This window comes from Rattus norvegicus, chromosome 9, assembly GCF_021556685.1.
Source record: "Rattus norvegicus strain SHRSP/BbbUtx chromosome 9, alternate assembly SHRSP_T2T, whole genome shotgun sequence".
NCBI classification, from domain to species: domain Eukaryota; kingdom Metazoa; phylum Chordata; class Mammalia; order Rodentia; family Muridae; genus Rattus; species Rattus norvegicus.
The window spans coordinates 107,672,544-107,685,887 of NC_141542.1; the positions used below are offsets into that span (position 1 = coordinate 107,672,544).

General features: G+C 50.8%; 1 protein-coding gene across 44 annotated transcripts in view; it reads right to left on the bottom strand.

Annotated features, from left to right (window-relative positions):
* Nucleotides 1–13,344, bottom strand: part of Hdac4 (histone deacetylase 4) — a 246,647-nt gene that overhangs the window by 34,437 nt on the left and 198,866 nt on the right. For 26 of the 44 annotated variants that reach the window (XM_087566912.1, XM_087566922.1, XM_087566909.1 and 23 more), the window contains 4 exon segments: nucleotides 10,705–10,891; nucleotides 8,945–9,078; nucleotides 6,375–6,495; nucleotides 2,792–2,838 (listed from right to left, as the gene is read on the bottom strand). In XM_087566912.1, coding sequence (XP_087423038.1) covers nucleotides 2,792–2,838; nucleotides 6,375–6,495; nucleotides 8,945–9,078; nucleotides 10,705–10,891 — 489 coding nt within the window. 44 annotated transcript variants of the gene reach the window in all.

Genomic DNA, 13,344 nt, shown 5'->3' on the forward strand with positions numbered 1-13,344 from the left:
ACAATTTTTTAAAATCACATTTGTGTGTGCGCACGTGTGCATATGTGTGTGTGAATGTGTGTGTGCATGTGTGTGTGTGTGTGTGTGTGTGTGTGTGTGTGCGCGCGCGCGCGCGAGTGCGCACATGTGCTGGGAATCCTCTCCATCTCCGTCCTGGGCCTTCAACACCATCTGCTAACTGTCAGATACTGATCATCAGTAGGGTGGAGCAACTCTTTCCAGCTTTTCCAGTCTTCACTCTCAGAGAGGAATGATTTAAAATCCTTTATATGGGCAAAGACACTGCTGAGGTGGGTACCTAGTATGGGCTGAGTTCTTTAGATAGCTCCCAAATGTCAAAGGATGCCTGCTGAGAGGCATCAATACTCAGGGCTGAAACACTGGTTTGTAGGCCTATGCAGGCCAGCTTTGGCTGGAGAATGATATCATTACTATGGCTCATTATAATATCAAAGGTGAGAGTGCTGCAGACACTCTAGGCTGCCTCGTGACCCCCAGAGGGCAGCAGTGTCCAACCAGGCTGGAAGCTCAGATCATTTCCTTCCCAAGCTGTGAAGGAAGAGCCTGGCTTCGTTTTATTTTTTATTTATTTATTTATTTTTTTGGTGGCTGGAGAGATAGCTGTAGGTGCTGGAAACTGAACTCTTCTATTTTTGGTTGTTAGCCCAGTCTTTAGCAGCTGAGCCATCTCTCCAGCCCTAGCCTGGCTTTGTTAAAGCGCATGCCTAAGACATGGGGAAGGGACTACACAGGACATGTGCCTGCGCTTCCTGAACTTTCTGTACCCCATATGGGCATCACCAGTGTCTGTAACCTGGCCAAATCCTTTTCTGCACAGAGGAAGGAATAAACCCTTGGACAACCACCACTGCAGGCTCCCAGGCTGCTGAGACGTGACAAGATTTTTCGGTTGCTTTGTCCCTATTTCTGTCTACCAGCTGTTTCCCTTGTATTGGTACTGAGGGGTGGCCCTGTTCAGTCAGGATGGTTATGCTAACGGGAGCTAGAGGAAAGTGCTTTACGAGAAGCACAGACAGAAATATCTGGGAAATGACACTGAACACTGACAATGGAGCATGGGGCAAATCTGGGTGAGCCCTGGGAATCAGGGGCTCAAGTTGCTGTTGGAGGAGGTAGAAACCAGCGGAGTCCAGACCACATTCCCAGGTAGGGTTGGGATATAGCAGGAAGTCACAAACACAGGTCTTTACTGGTTTCAAGTTCACAATAATGAGGTGAACAATACAGAAGAGTTTCTATTTGGTTTGGGAAAAAAAAGATCAAAATTTATTTCAAACTCTTACTTAGCAAAGCTAATACAGACAGTGATTTAACACTTGGAAAGAACTATCGTCTGCAGGAATCGGCAGTGAGGAGCTGCTCCCAGATATAGAGGGCCTGCCCTGAGGAACCCACTCCTCACCCCACACAGGTCTCAGTTCTCCCACAGCATCTGCATTGCTCTCTGACACCTCAGGGGTGGGCCCTGGAAACCCTGGGAGGAAAACTGAGTCCGTGGCTATAGCAGAGACCTAAAGAGTTCACTCAAGTCAGAGCCTCTAGGCTGCCTTGCTGCCTCTGGGCCTAAGTAAAAGACCTCAGGATCGTCACTCCCTTCTGTACCTGGGCCCCATGGTTCCCTCCCATCGGTGTGGTGTGTCTGCACTCATTTGGCATGCTGCCTGGACCTCAGATCTGGGGTCGGCTGTGCAGGAGTCTGCCTCAGTTCGACCCTAGGTCTGGGCTTGCATTTAGTTTTCATTCGCTGCCTTACACAGGACCCTCGGCTGCAGGGCAGTGAAAATCCAAATCTTTTCAAGTTGGGCCAACAATTTGCCCTGAGTTAAGAGATTGCAGCCTATTTACAATACGAAACAAAACAACTCCAGGAGAGCTTGGTGGTAGTATGAATAGGTGCCGTGGATTCTCTTTCTGACGACGGGGCAATTTTCAAAGCAGCGATTTCTGTAAAGACTCAGGAAGAAAACAATTTTGTTTCATTTCCATAACAGAATCCAGACCTCAGCTTCACCCCACGATCTGTGATCAAACGCAGCACAGGTTTGGCTAGGCCAAGTTTGGCAGTGCTGTTGTGCCTCTGGAGGTCAGAAGATCGGACAGGAGGTTTGGTCCCACTCTCTTATCCCAGAGGGCCTGGGTACTGCAGAACCTCTGCCTCCTGAGGCTGGCTTGGCGGCAGAAACTAAGGCTGTCCACACAGGTGGCATAGATGCCTTGATGGCCGACTAGTTCTTTGCCATTTGTGTGTCTCAGTCTGTTCTCCAAGTGACTAGTTGCTCATATCATCTGGTTACAGAAATGCGAGGCCACCACAAACCAGAGAATGTCTTACAAATGTCACCTGACCCATGGATGTTCTGTTCAGTGCACAGAAAACTGTCTCGTGTACAAACAGAGAGTGGCAGGAAAAGCCCACAAAGGCCTAAGAAGCCTCTGTGGCCTGTGTGGACAGGCATGCAGTACTGCTGAGGATGTAGGCCATGAGGCACAGTGCACACATGAGGTGCACAAGAGCTGCGGCCTAGTAAGATGCACTGTTTGTTAGACAGCTTTCCCCAAAGAAAGGTGCCCGAGTTTGATGAAAAAAAAAAAAATGCTCCCAGCTCTCAGTTCCTTTGAAGGCCCATATGGCCCCACCCACCCATAGTACTGTTTATGGAAAACACCTGGCAGCCATTACCACTCGAGAGAGAGCAAGGCAATGATTTCTGTGACCACTGGGGCCCTGAGAACAAACAGGACATTATTTACACATTAAAGAAATGCTTACCCCAACACCACCACAAGGAAGCCTGACAAACACGGAGGTCAGCGAGCCTGTGGGAGAAGGACAGGGTCAGAAGGTCAGGGCAGCACTGGCTCTGTAATGCACAGGCCGCAGAGCATGCTGTGGACCATAGAACAAGACTGGTTCTTACAGTCCCCACAGGCTCTGCCGCAAGGCTCTTCCACTAGGCAGCAAGGGCAAGCAGAGGAGATCTATCTGCCAGAGTCTGAGAGGAAGCAGCTTTTCATGGTTAGGCAGCCACAGGTGGGGGGAGTGGGCCCCTGGGGAGATGGCACAGCCTTGCAGAGTCCAGACACCATGCTGCCCATAGATCTTGTGGGTAGGGGAGCTTGCTGTTGTACTGACAGTGTTCCTGTTATAGCACAGAACCTTTTCCATTGAGTGCCGGCAGATCTGGGGGTTAGGGAAGACAGGTTTTGTTGGCTGGAGTTCTAAGCATGGATCTGAGTAAACTCGTCCATTCCTAACCTGCACCTAAACGCACTGAGCCACTGTGGACGGTGCAGGAACAAGGACATAGCTGCATATTTCCTCGAATTCACAATGAGGCAACAGCACTGTTGTGGCCTTCCACTTCCTGTTGTTTCTTATAGGCTAGGGTGCTTGGTTCCTACCTGGGCCAGTTTCTTACTACCCGTGCCGTTCTGCCTTACAAGGACAAACACCCACAGCCTAGGCCCAGGGCTTGATCCTTATTTGCATATAAAAATATGGGAAGCAGAATCAGAACATTAAATCCATCTTTCCTTCAGTGACAAGTGGGCAGCAAATAAAAATGTTTCCAGCTTTGCATACACAGGGTCTTACAGCAGAGAGGACTCATCAGGGGATAAGAGTTGGCCATGTAGGGGACGGAGAGCTCCTCTGCCCAGACACTGAGACTTCCTTTAGAAAATGCACACTGGTTATGTGGTAGCCAGGGCTATGGAAGTATATTTCCCTCTGAAATTACAGCCAACACTGTGTACACTATAGATGTCAATCACTGGAATATTGTCATGCTCATAATCCAGTCAGCAGAAAAGGAAAAAGGCCGTCATCGTATGGTAAGCACAGAGCACCCCTGAGTAGGAGGCAGGGCATGATGCTCCCGACGAGGATGAGCCTGGGTATCTATCGTCAGCGCTACCCCAAGGGTCCCCGCTCTAGATTGTCTCACCCCAGCTTAGGCCACAGTCTGGCTCTAGCTTTGGTGGTTTGGGGTCACAACCATTTCAATCAGGCTGCAAAATGTGGCTGAGGCCTAGGTTAAGGTTATGTCTCCTCGCAGCGGAGCGCTGGCTGATACTTTAGGGCGTGGATACAGTAGGAGAGGCATGGACCTGCCTCCTGTAATTAATGCTCCTGTGGGAGTCAGACTTTGCCCGCTTTATGGTCACCCAAGCCAGGCGCCCTTCTTCAGCACTGCTGTTGGTCCCCTCCTGGTTCCTAGGGACGGTGTCCCACCCACACCTGCCTTTCACTTCAGGCCCACGTGGACTGGCACACCAGTGAAGAACTACAAAGGGTCTTCGTGCACAGTAGAGAAGTGCATGGATTGAAAGAGGAAAGACAAGCACAGCAGTACTTAAACATCTAATTGGGGCTGTGTTATCAGAACTTGGGATAACTGCTGTTACAATGTCTCAAGTACTTAGGTCAAGGACAGTTGTGTAGGCCTGTGGTGAGGACTGTAGAAACTTAGACATGGGTCTTGAGGACTGGTGGTGATGGACGAGGTACTTTCTGCAGTGTGAATGCACAAAGCTTAGCAGGAAGAAAAAGGACAGTGAGCCGATGGGTAGCAGTTGCACATGACAAAGCTGTAGCAGCAGCATCCATCACAGAGCTGCTGGGATGTGGGGGGAGTAGAGGGTGTAGGGTGTGGGGAAATGTTCTAAAAGAGAAAGAAACCCATGTAGAATGGGCTTGGGTAGAGTGGTGCCGGCCATAAGCTGAGGAGTAGCACTCATGTGACTATTGGACACTGGGTGATCATGTCCAAAGCCTTGCACACAGACACTTCTGTTCTACAGGGTACACATCTAGTTCTATGTGTCTGTTCTGGTTTGAAACTTTGGTGGGTTGAGGAAGGGCTGGTTGAGGAATGGTACATGCATAGGAGGCCACTTGTCTAGCTGCCTCTGTCCTGCCCCTGTGAGATGGAACCTGTTTGTCAACTCTAACGGAAGAAGTCCCATCTTGGCCAAAGCTCCTGCCTCACTGTGGGATCTACATCTCCTGTCTAGAGACTCCTGTAGCCAAGGGGCCCATGTGCAGGACACTGGGTTGTAGGGCAAAATGAGAGGCAGGGCCTGAAGAGAAGAAGTTCAGAAGAAGCACGATGGCTCTGCATGCAGCCTCGGTCAGTGGCAGACAGCACCTGCACCACACATCCCAGGCTACTCTGACTGTTCCCATGGGGCTGCAGGAATGTCCTCTGGGCCATGTTGTAGGAACTGCCTCCGGGACAGGCCCCTGGATGCTGGGCAGCTTTCGGCTTTATCTCTTCCAGGCTGGCAGTGGCTTCAGTGGTTGAGAAAGAGCACTGAGGAATGGAAATCCTAGGCTGCTAATGGCAGGAAGAAGCAGAACACACCCTAGTTCTCTGTGGAAAGCCCTATGGCGTGCCCTTCTAATCTCTTAAGGCAGCAATGCTGCCTGCCACAGCCTTCTAATTCCTGGGATCCGTGTAATCTGGCAAGAGGCTCCCTGAAGTTCTAGCATAAACCTGCCCCACTCCCACCCCTTCTTGCTACTACTGCTAGACTAGGCACTACAACAGAAGGGCTCGGTGTGAGCACAGCATCAAGAGTTTTGAGGACACAATTTGCTGGGAGCTGTCACTGGCAGTGTTCTTTGGACTGGCTGAGCCCTTGCAAAAGGGTCCCCTGCCTCTGGATTGAGGGTGAAGGTGAGCACACTAAGAGCCCATTAGAGAGGGTACGGGGGAGATGGGCTTACAGCAGCCCAAGAACCTCCCCAAGGGACCATGACCTAAAGTCAGAGTCCAGGAAGAGACCAGCAGCTCTAGCTCTGTCTTTGTTTCTTTTGTCTATAGTTCTGGGTCCCTGAAGTCACTTTCTCTGAGTGGTTGGGGTCTGTGGGGTTGGTCAGGTTGGCAAGGCAGGGTCCACTCTGGGATTACATAGTTTGTCCCCACAGTTTGTCAAAGCCTACTTTTTTTTAGGTAAAGCCCATGATGGTGATACAGAATGAGTCTCTGCTAGCCAGAAGCTACCCATAGGAGTGATGACTGAAGGAGCTCTGACACAGCTCTCTTGTCTGTAACCAATGGCCTCAGTGTGGCCAGGCCTGGGTCTCTCCAGGCCTCTTCTCAGTCTTCCCCTCAGAAATCTTAGAAAGGAAATGCAAATAGGGCAAGGGCTGGGTGCTCTTGGTCTCAGTCATTCCTGAACGGCTTCCAGAACTGGCTGTGACTCTAGGCTTCTCTGCACCATGGCCTTAGTAGGAGCCAACCTTCCTGTCCTGGCCAGCCACACAGTGCCCCAGCTGCAGGAGCCAAGGGCTGGAAACATCACTTGCAGGAGATCAGACCTGGTAGGGATGTAAGGAGGTCGAGTACCTAGAAGTTTCTTACTGTCCAGTTTCTGTCTGTTGAGAGGGTTTGTGCCATAGAGGAGTGTGTGGGCCTCCGAGTGCACTGTCTGCAGCTCTTCCAGTGTGGCCTTGCGTCCGCGGATGCACTGTGGGCACACAAGGGGAGAACAGATTTCTGTGTCAGCTCAGTCTCTACCTTAATGAGATCACTGTCCCACAGGGAATGCAACCTGAATATGGGCATAGGCACATGATAATTGGCTTTTTGAAAACTAGAAAACAAAACAGCACATAGCATCATATTTCAAAATATTTTAGGTAATTTACAGTTTAATCATAGCTTTAGAAATATTTAAAAAGATAATTCTACTTTTCAACATGATACCCTTTATTGGCCCACAAATGATTTTCAATAAATTATTACTTTGTTTTCTGAAACCAGGGTCTGGGCTTAAAATCACAGGAAGTGTCCAAGGTGAGGGAGCTGCCTGAGCTTACTTTCAAGGGGACTCAACACTAGCTCTTTGTGGCACTGCTGTGCATGTCTGACCTACTGTAGTCTGTGCTGCACTGGGAGCTGGCTACAGTGCCCTCGTGCCTCCGCACGGGCACTAAGGACTGAGGAGAGGTGGTTATCCTGCTTTCTCTCTGTTTGCACTCTTATCCCTGCCTGGCTCCATCTGCTTTCTTGGCTGAGAATCTGCCTCACACTCCCTGCCTGAGTGTACTTTCCTGGGAGGGGACAAGACATTAATGAATGCTGAAAACTGAAGTATGCCTCAGGGCAGCATCTGGACACACAGGATGGCTGGTTTGTCCTGTAAGGCCAGCTCAACAGGAGAGGAAAGAGGACTTTCTCATGACTTGTGTACACTGGTCAATGCTGCCCCCCAGTGGCATAGCATTCCAGACAGATTTCAAAAGCAGGCGCCTGTGGCCTAAGCCTCACTCTTGAGGGCCACTCCCACCCAGAGGGCCTTCAGGAGCTGGTGTGCGCCTGATATTGAGATGTCCTCAAAAGTGAGGTACAATATGGGTGGTAAGGGAGACAGGGGCTATGTGAGCCCTGGATTAAACCTAAACTCTGAGTACTCCAGTGCATAAGGGAAGGCAGGTGGGCTCACAGAGAAGAAACAGAAACACCCACGCTCTTCCATGAGGCACTTACAAGCCTTTGAGGCTCCTTGTGCCCTAACCTGTACTTATGTGCAGGACAACTTGAGGGACAGATGGAGGGTTTTCCTAGCTGGACAGAAGACACAATGCAGGTACTGCAATCAATCCTGGGAGGAGGTGACGGCAGCCTGAAGGCACAGACAAGGGAAAGGCAGCTCACCCAAGACTAACAGCTCCCAGGCTCAGGGTCCTTGTCTCTCTGCCTGCCCTTCCCAAATCCATCCTTCCTCCTCAGAGTCTAGGACTCCTGAGTGCACAGGACCTGGGAACCCACACCTGCTGTGTCATGACGAGAGAACCAGGAGAGGCCTGGCATGATCTTGGACAGAGCCTTTCTCTATGTGACCAGTTCTGTTGTGACCAGGTGTGGGATGAACACTGGACCCCACTGGCGAGCCCTCCTGAGAGCAAGCATGGCACCTGGGGAAACTGAGTACCAGTACCCAGAGAAACAACTCTATGTCTTCCACATAGTTGCTTGGGCAGACACTGGCATAAAGGAACCAGAGGCAGAGCTGACCAGGCTGACTTTCCATACTGGCCACTGCCTCATGGAACTTTACGTCTGAGGAAGAAGCGGCCCAGAGTTCTCCACATATCTGCAGAGCAGCCTTCTGATATGTTACAGCAGGAGGACACAGCCTTAGTGACAGGCCTGATGGGGCGTGTGGGAGGGCTGGTCTTCTCTCTGGGTCTTGGATCCTTCCCTCACTTCATATGTGGCTGTACACATGGGTCAGCCACAGGGAGCACACTGAGAAGTAGACAGGAAGAAGGCAGGGACAGCCCAGGGGAGTCAGCCTGGCCCGTAGGTTTGAGAGCACAGCAGTGGGGAGCTTCTACAGACACCAAATCTTAGGGAAGCAGGCAGTGCGCCCCCAATGGCTCATGAGTGGAAGCTACGCACCCAATATGGTGATGCTGGCACCATGGGTCTGGCAGAAGGGGACAGGGAAATGAGAACTTCACTTTTAGAAGTTATTATGGCTCAGGCCTGTCTGACTAAACTAGTTCTCAAACAAACAGGCTGTCACAGAGAAAAGCCAGCTCCCACTGCGAGCAGTCTCTTTTCTGCTTCTCTGTTATGTTGTGGCTTGGTCAGGGAATTCTCACTAGATAGTACCTTGGTTTTGACTCTCCAGCTACCATAACTGTGAGGTGGTAAACAGAACTTTTTGCTTTATAAAGTACAAGTCTCAGGTATTCTATCACAGCAACAGAAAAGGTACCAAGACAGGCTTCTCAAAAGCCCACAGACAGTATGGATGGAGATGAGGAAACACAGGCAATGTTTCCTGAACCCTCTCCATTACTACAACACGAATACAGGCAGGTAGAGAGCATGAGTACAGCAGGCTGGAGACCATGTCCACGTGTAAACAAGGCAGAAGGTGTCTCTCTGTCCCACAGACCCCATACCTCACACTTGCCACGGAGGCCAGTCTCCTGCAGGCGGGACCAGATGCTCTGGATCCTCCCAGCATGCTCCGGGTGGCTGTTGGTGTTCCCACAGGTGCACTGGTGCTTCAACATGAGTGTGTCATACACAAGGCCTGCAGTGGAGCAGAGCTGAAGTCAGAGTAGTCCCCAGGGCTGAGCCACCCAATGCCAGAAGGTGGTCCTGGGACAGCAGCAGACTTCTCAGGAGGAAACAGAGCAGAATTGGTTCTTGGTTCAAGTTCATCCCACCCCCTCTTCCAAGCTGTTACTAGAGGATTTTGATAAAAGCATAGTCAGAGACAGACCCAGCACTGGCCAACACTGCAGCTTGGAAAGACTGGCTACACCAGAGGGCCAAGTTGTAGATAGAAAGGACAGAAGGGAAGACACTGAGGTCTGGGTAGCCTCTGCACTACACTGACTTCTAGGAATGGCAGGTGTTGGTCCTTCAAGGCCTGTCTGCAGGTCACTGCCTAGCCTGTATTAAGCTGGCCAGTTAGGTGGGCTCTGTCTGAGGTGCCAGGAGGTCCAGGCCAGCATTAGTTTTGTGGCAATTCAGAGCAGTTCAATGCAGGGGTTGTGGGGGCGGGGGCAGGGTGGGGATGAGAGGTGGCATGCACTGGCTTCCTCAAGATAGACATAACAATACGAAGGGAACTTGACCTCTTACGAGAGACGCACATGCAGATGTGGATTAAGTAAATGAACACAGCTTAACTTCGGACTACAGAACTGAGCCAGCCTTCACAAACAGGAAGTCTCTTCTGACTAGCCACAGGGAACACTATGAGCTATAGCACTGAGCATTGTTTGCATGCAAGTTGCCAAGGTATCATGGCAGAGTTTTCCTTATCTGAGCTGCAGTCCTTTAAAGACATGTTAATTTCAGCCATTGGTCAAATGCTCATGGACAGAACACATGGTAGGTTCTGTTTGACTGGGTAATTTTACTTTTGAGATATTACTATTGGAACTTTTCCCTAAGATAGAAAGTTTCCTCCTAAGAAAAGAAGTACTGTAGATGCAGTGCTCTGCAAGAAGACACTTTCTAAGGCCTGGGAAGGACCGAGCCATTCTCTACTTACGTAGCTCTCCTTCATTTCATTACAGAGGAATGTTAGATCAACGGTACAGGACCGTCCCAAAGCTTCCCTGATGGCCACCACAGGGAGCTCTTGGAAGAGGTTCTGCAGCTATCTTGGGGAGGTAATCTCCGTCCACACAGCTCTGCTGAGCTCACCCTAGACCTCTGGACCTTTATGGCACAAACTAAAGTGGCACTGAGACACTACGGGACACTATTTCCAGCCCACAGGATGGGGAGAGGGTCCTGAGTCTATGTTCTGCTCCAGCAGTTTCCACTAACTATCACACAGGCTGTCATGGAGCCTCCTGGCAACGCTGCTGTCCTAGGCTTGCTTTAGGAGAATATATGCAGAAAATTAAGGCTGCTATTGCTGCTGGCCAAGAACGAAGGCTGGGAAGCCCCATGCTGACACACAGGTGGGACTGCTTTTTTCAGGGAAAGAGAAAGTGCTTTTCTGAGCTTTTGGCCAGCCCCAGAATAACAGGATCATGGTGTGCCCCATGACTGAGTGGTTCTCAGGCCTGGCATGGTGCTGGCTGTTTGTCTCTAGAGAGCTGCAGGCTGCCTCCTTAACCTCTCATTAGTGGCTTGCTCCATGGCCCTCCTTCCCAACACCCCATATCTCCTACCCCAGCAAGAGGTCATGAGTTACCTGTGGTGAACCTTGGTTTGGTGGGGGGCTCCTGGACTGACATGGGGAAGGTGGCAGATGCTGGGGAGGACTGTGCGCGAGACAGAGGTCTGTGGCTGCCAAATGACACAGGGATGCCAGCAGCCTCCATAGATGCCTGGTAGTTCCTTAACTGGTGGATCCTCTGCTGCTCCAGCAGAAGAGCTTGCTGCAGGGCAGGAAAGAGGGCCATTAGTGCAGACCATTTCCCACCAGTCAGTGACACTTATTACAGTCACCCCTAGCCACTGACAAGCTGTCCACTGTGGGACAGCTAACCATGGATGCATGCCTCCTAACCACGTGCCATGATCTGAGTGGGATCATAGAGGAGAAGGCCCTTGGCTTACAAGCCCTGTGTAAAAGGATAAGGGAGTGGCCATCTCTAAGGCCAGGTGGGGCTTGGGAAGAGTTCTCTGAGGAGACACTGCGCAGTGGTGGTGGGGCAGGTACTGGAGTCAGGTCATTCTGGCCAGTGTGAAAGTGGGACAGTGAGCGTACACTGCCATCCATACCTCCACAGGTTCTTCTGGTAGTGAAAGAGCAACTGATCTGTGGACCAAACTCGGCAGGAAAGCAAAGGCAGACACATAAGGGCCAGCTCTATACTGTCTACTGTGCTCCTACCCTGGCCTCTGAACAATCTAGTATTCTCATGCTAGGAAGGTCACAACTGTGGGAGAAATGAAGGGGCATGCTACTAAGGGCTCAGGTACCCTGGGGGGTTGACAAGGACATACTGTGGGGGAGGCAGAACCTGGCTGAGTGTCTGGCAAGTATGGGGTCACTAGCCAGAGGATTAGCCACCCTGAGGGATGTGGACCCTGATGGGGACTGATTGGGGGCTGGCAGAGGTACAAGTCCTCACGGAATAAACCAGTATTGTAGAGTGAAGTAAAGAGGAGAGACGTCTAAGGTTGGCCTGCCCAGAGGCGGCAGTGAACAGAGGAAGCCACTTCCTAGGGCCTGAGAGAGCTGAAAAGGGAAGCCATGTTACCTCATGCTAGTGCTACAGGTCAAAAGGCAACCTAACTGCATCCCACCCCCACAAACCTCATCCCAAGGCCTGTTTGGTGAACAGATTGTATGGAAAAGACTCACTTCTGAGAAACGGTACAACCCAGAGCTGTGAGGCCCCAGGGAGAACTTTCTGGAGACAGGAGAGGAACTGCAGACAATGACCACAGTAGGGAGGCAGAGCACCTCCTGTGGGACATTCAGGCTGAAGCAGAGGGCCCAGAGCCTCCCTGCTTACATCATAGCACGAGGCCCAGGCTACTAAACAGCCGACTGAGTGATATTCCCTCTGCATTTCCACACTGCTCTGTGCCTGGGATCCCCATGAAGGAGTTTTATTGATTGTTCTCCAGAGAACACAGCGCGTTAGGACTCCTAAGGACTGTCTCATGCTTGGATCATACCAGTACCAAATGCAGCTACTGAAATACGCAGGCACACAACTGTATGGTAACAGAATACTGGATTTCAACAAGGGCAAGTAGGTCTTGGCTTCCTGTGAGGGTCTACTTCTGACATGACAAACACACCCATGTCCCTTTGGGTATCTTAGCCTGAGGCAGTAGATAGTTCGTGGCCAGAACTGTCCCAAGTGCCTGACTCACAAGACCAATGGCATTTGCCACCCTCTGTGAATTTTACTATACGGTAAAGAGCAGTGGTTGTGTGAGAGGACAGACTATGGGGCCTATTGCCAATGGAGATACTCAGGAGAAGCTAAGCCATCCTCACACTGTGGCGGCTATCTAGTTGTTCCAGGGCCCATCTGAGAATGAAAGTCAATAGGTGCTTACTGGTGGAACCCTGATGTTCTGGTTTTACCAAGTGCTACAGAGATGCAGAAGACAAATCTAGAATGTCATTGGACTGAGGAAGGGCTTGGCTGGAAGAATCCTGGAGTCCAGCAAGCAGGGTATACCTGTGAGTCTACGCTCTAGAACAGTACCCAGCTGCTGCCTCTTGGGAATACAACTAGAGTCCACGACTCTGGATCCCCTAGCTTACCTGTTACTCCTAAGGCAAAAGCAGCTTCTCCGGGGGTTCCCTAGCTTCTAATCTAGGTCTCCCCTCTGTCCCTGGTCTCTCTAGACAAGTGCCTGTTTTTCACTGCAAATTAATAGTCCCTGAACATCCTCAGTCTGGCAGTCTGCAGCAGTTACTGTACCCTGGAGCTCACTGTCTTCTCTGGATCAGAAGGACAGTGACTAGAACAGCAGGTCCCAAGGTCCCAGTCTCATCTGACCTTGACTTGCTTTTTTGCTATTCCTTTTTGAGACATGCTCTCCCTATGTAGCCTTGGGGAGCCTGGAACCCACTGTAGACCAGGCTGCCTTGAACTGACAGAGACTGCCTGACTGTCTCTCCAGGGATTAAAGTCAGCTCCTTTTTTTTTTTTTTTTTTTTGGAGGTGGGGACCGAACCCAGGGCCTTGCACTTGCTAGGCAAGCGGTCTACCACTAAGCTAAGTCCCCAACCCCTAAGTCAGCTCCTTTTTGAATATACCTCAACTCCCCTACTTTGCTCTGGTTCTAGTGGTTGATCACCAACACTTGTTTTGGGGTTACAATCTACAGCCTCCCATACCAGAGGAAAAAGTGCAGGCCA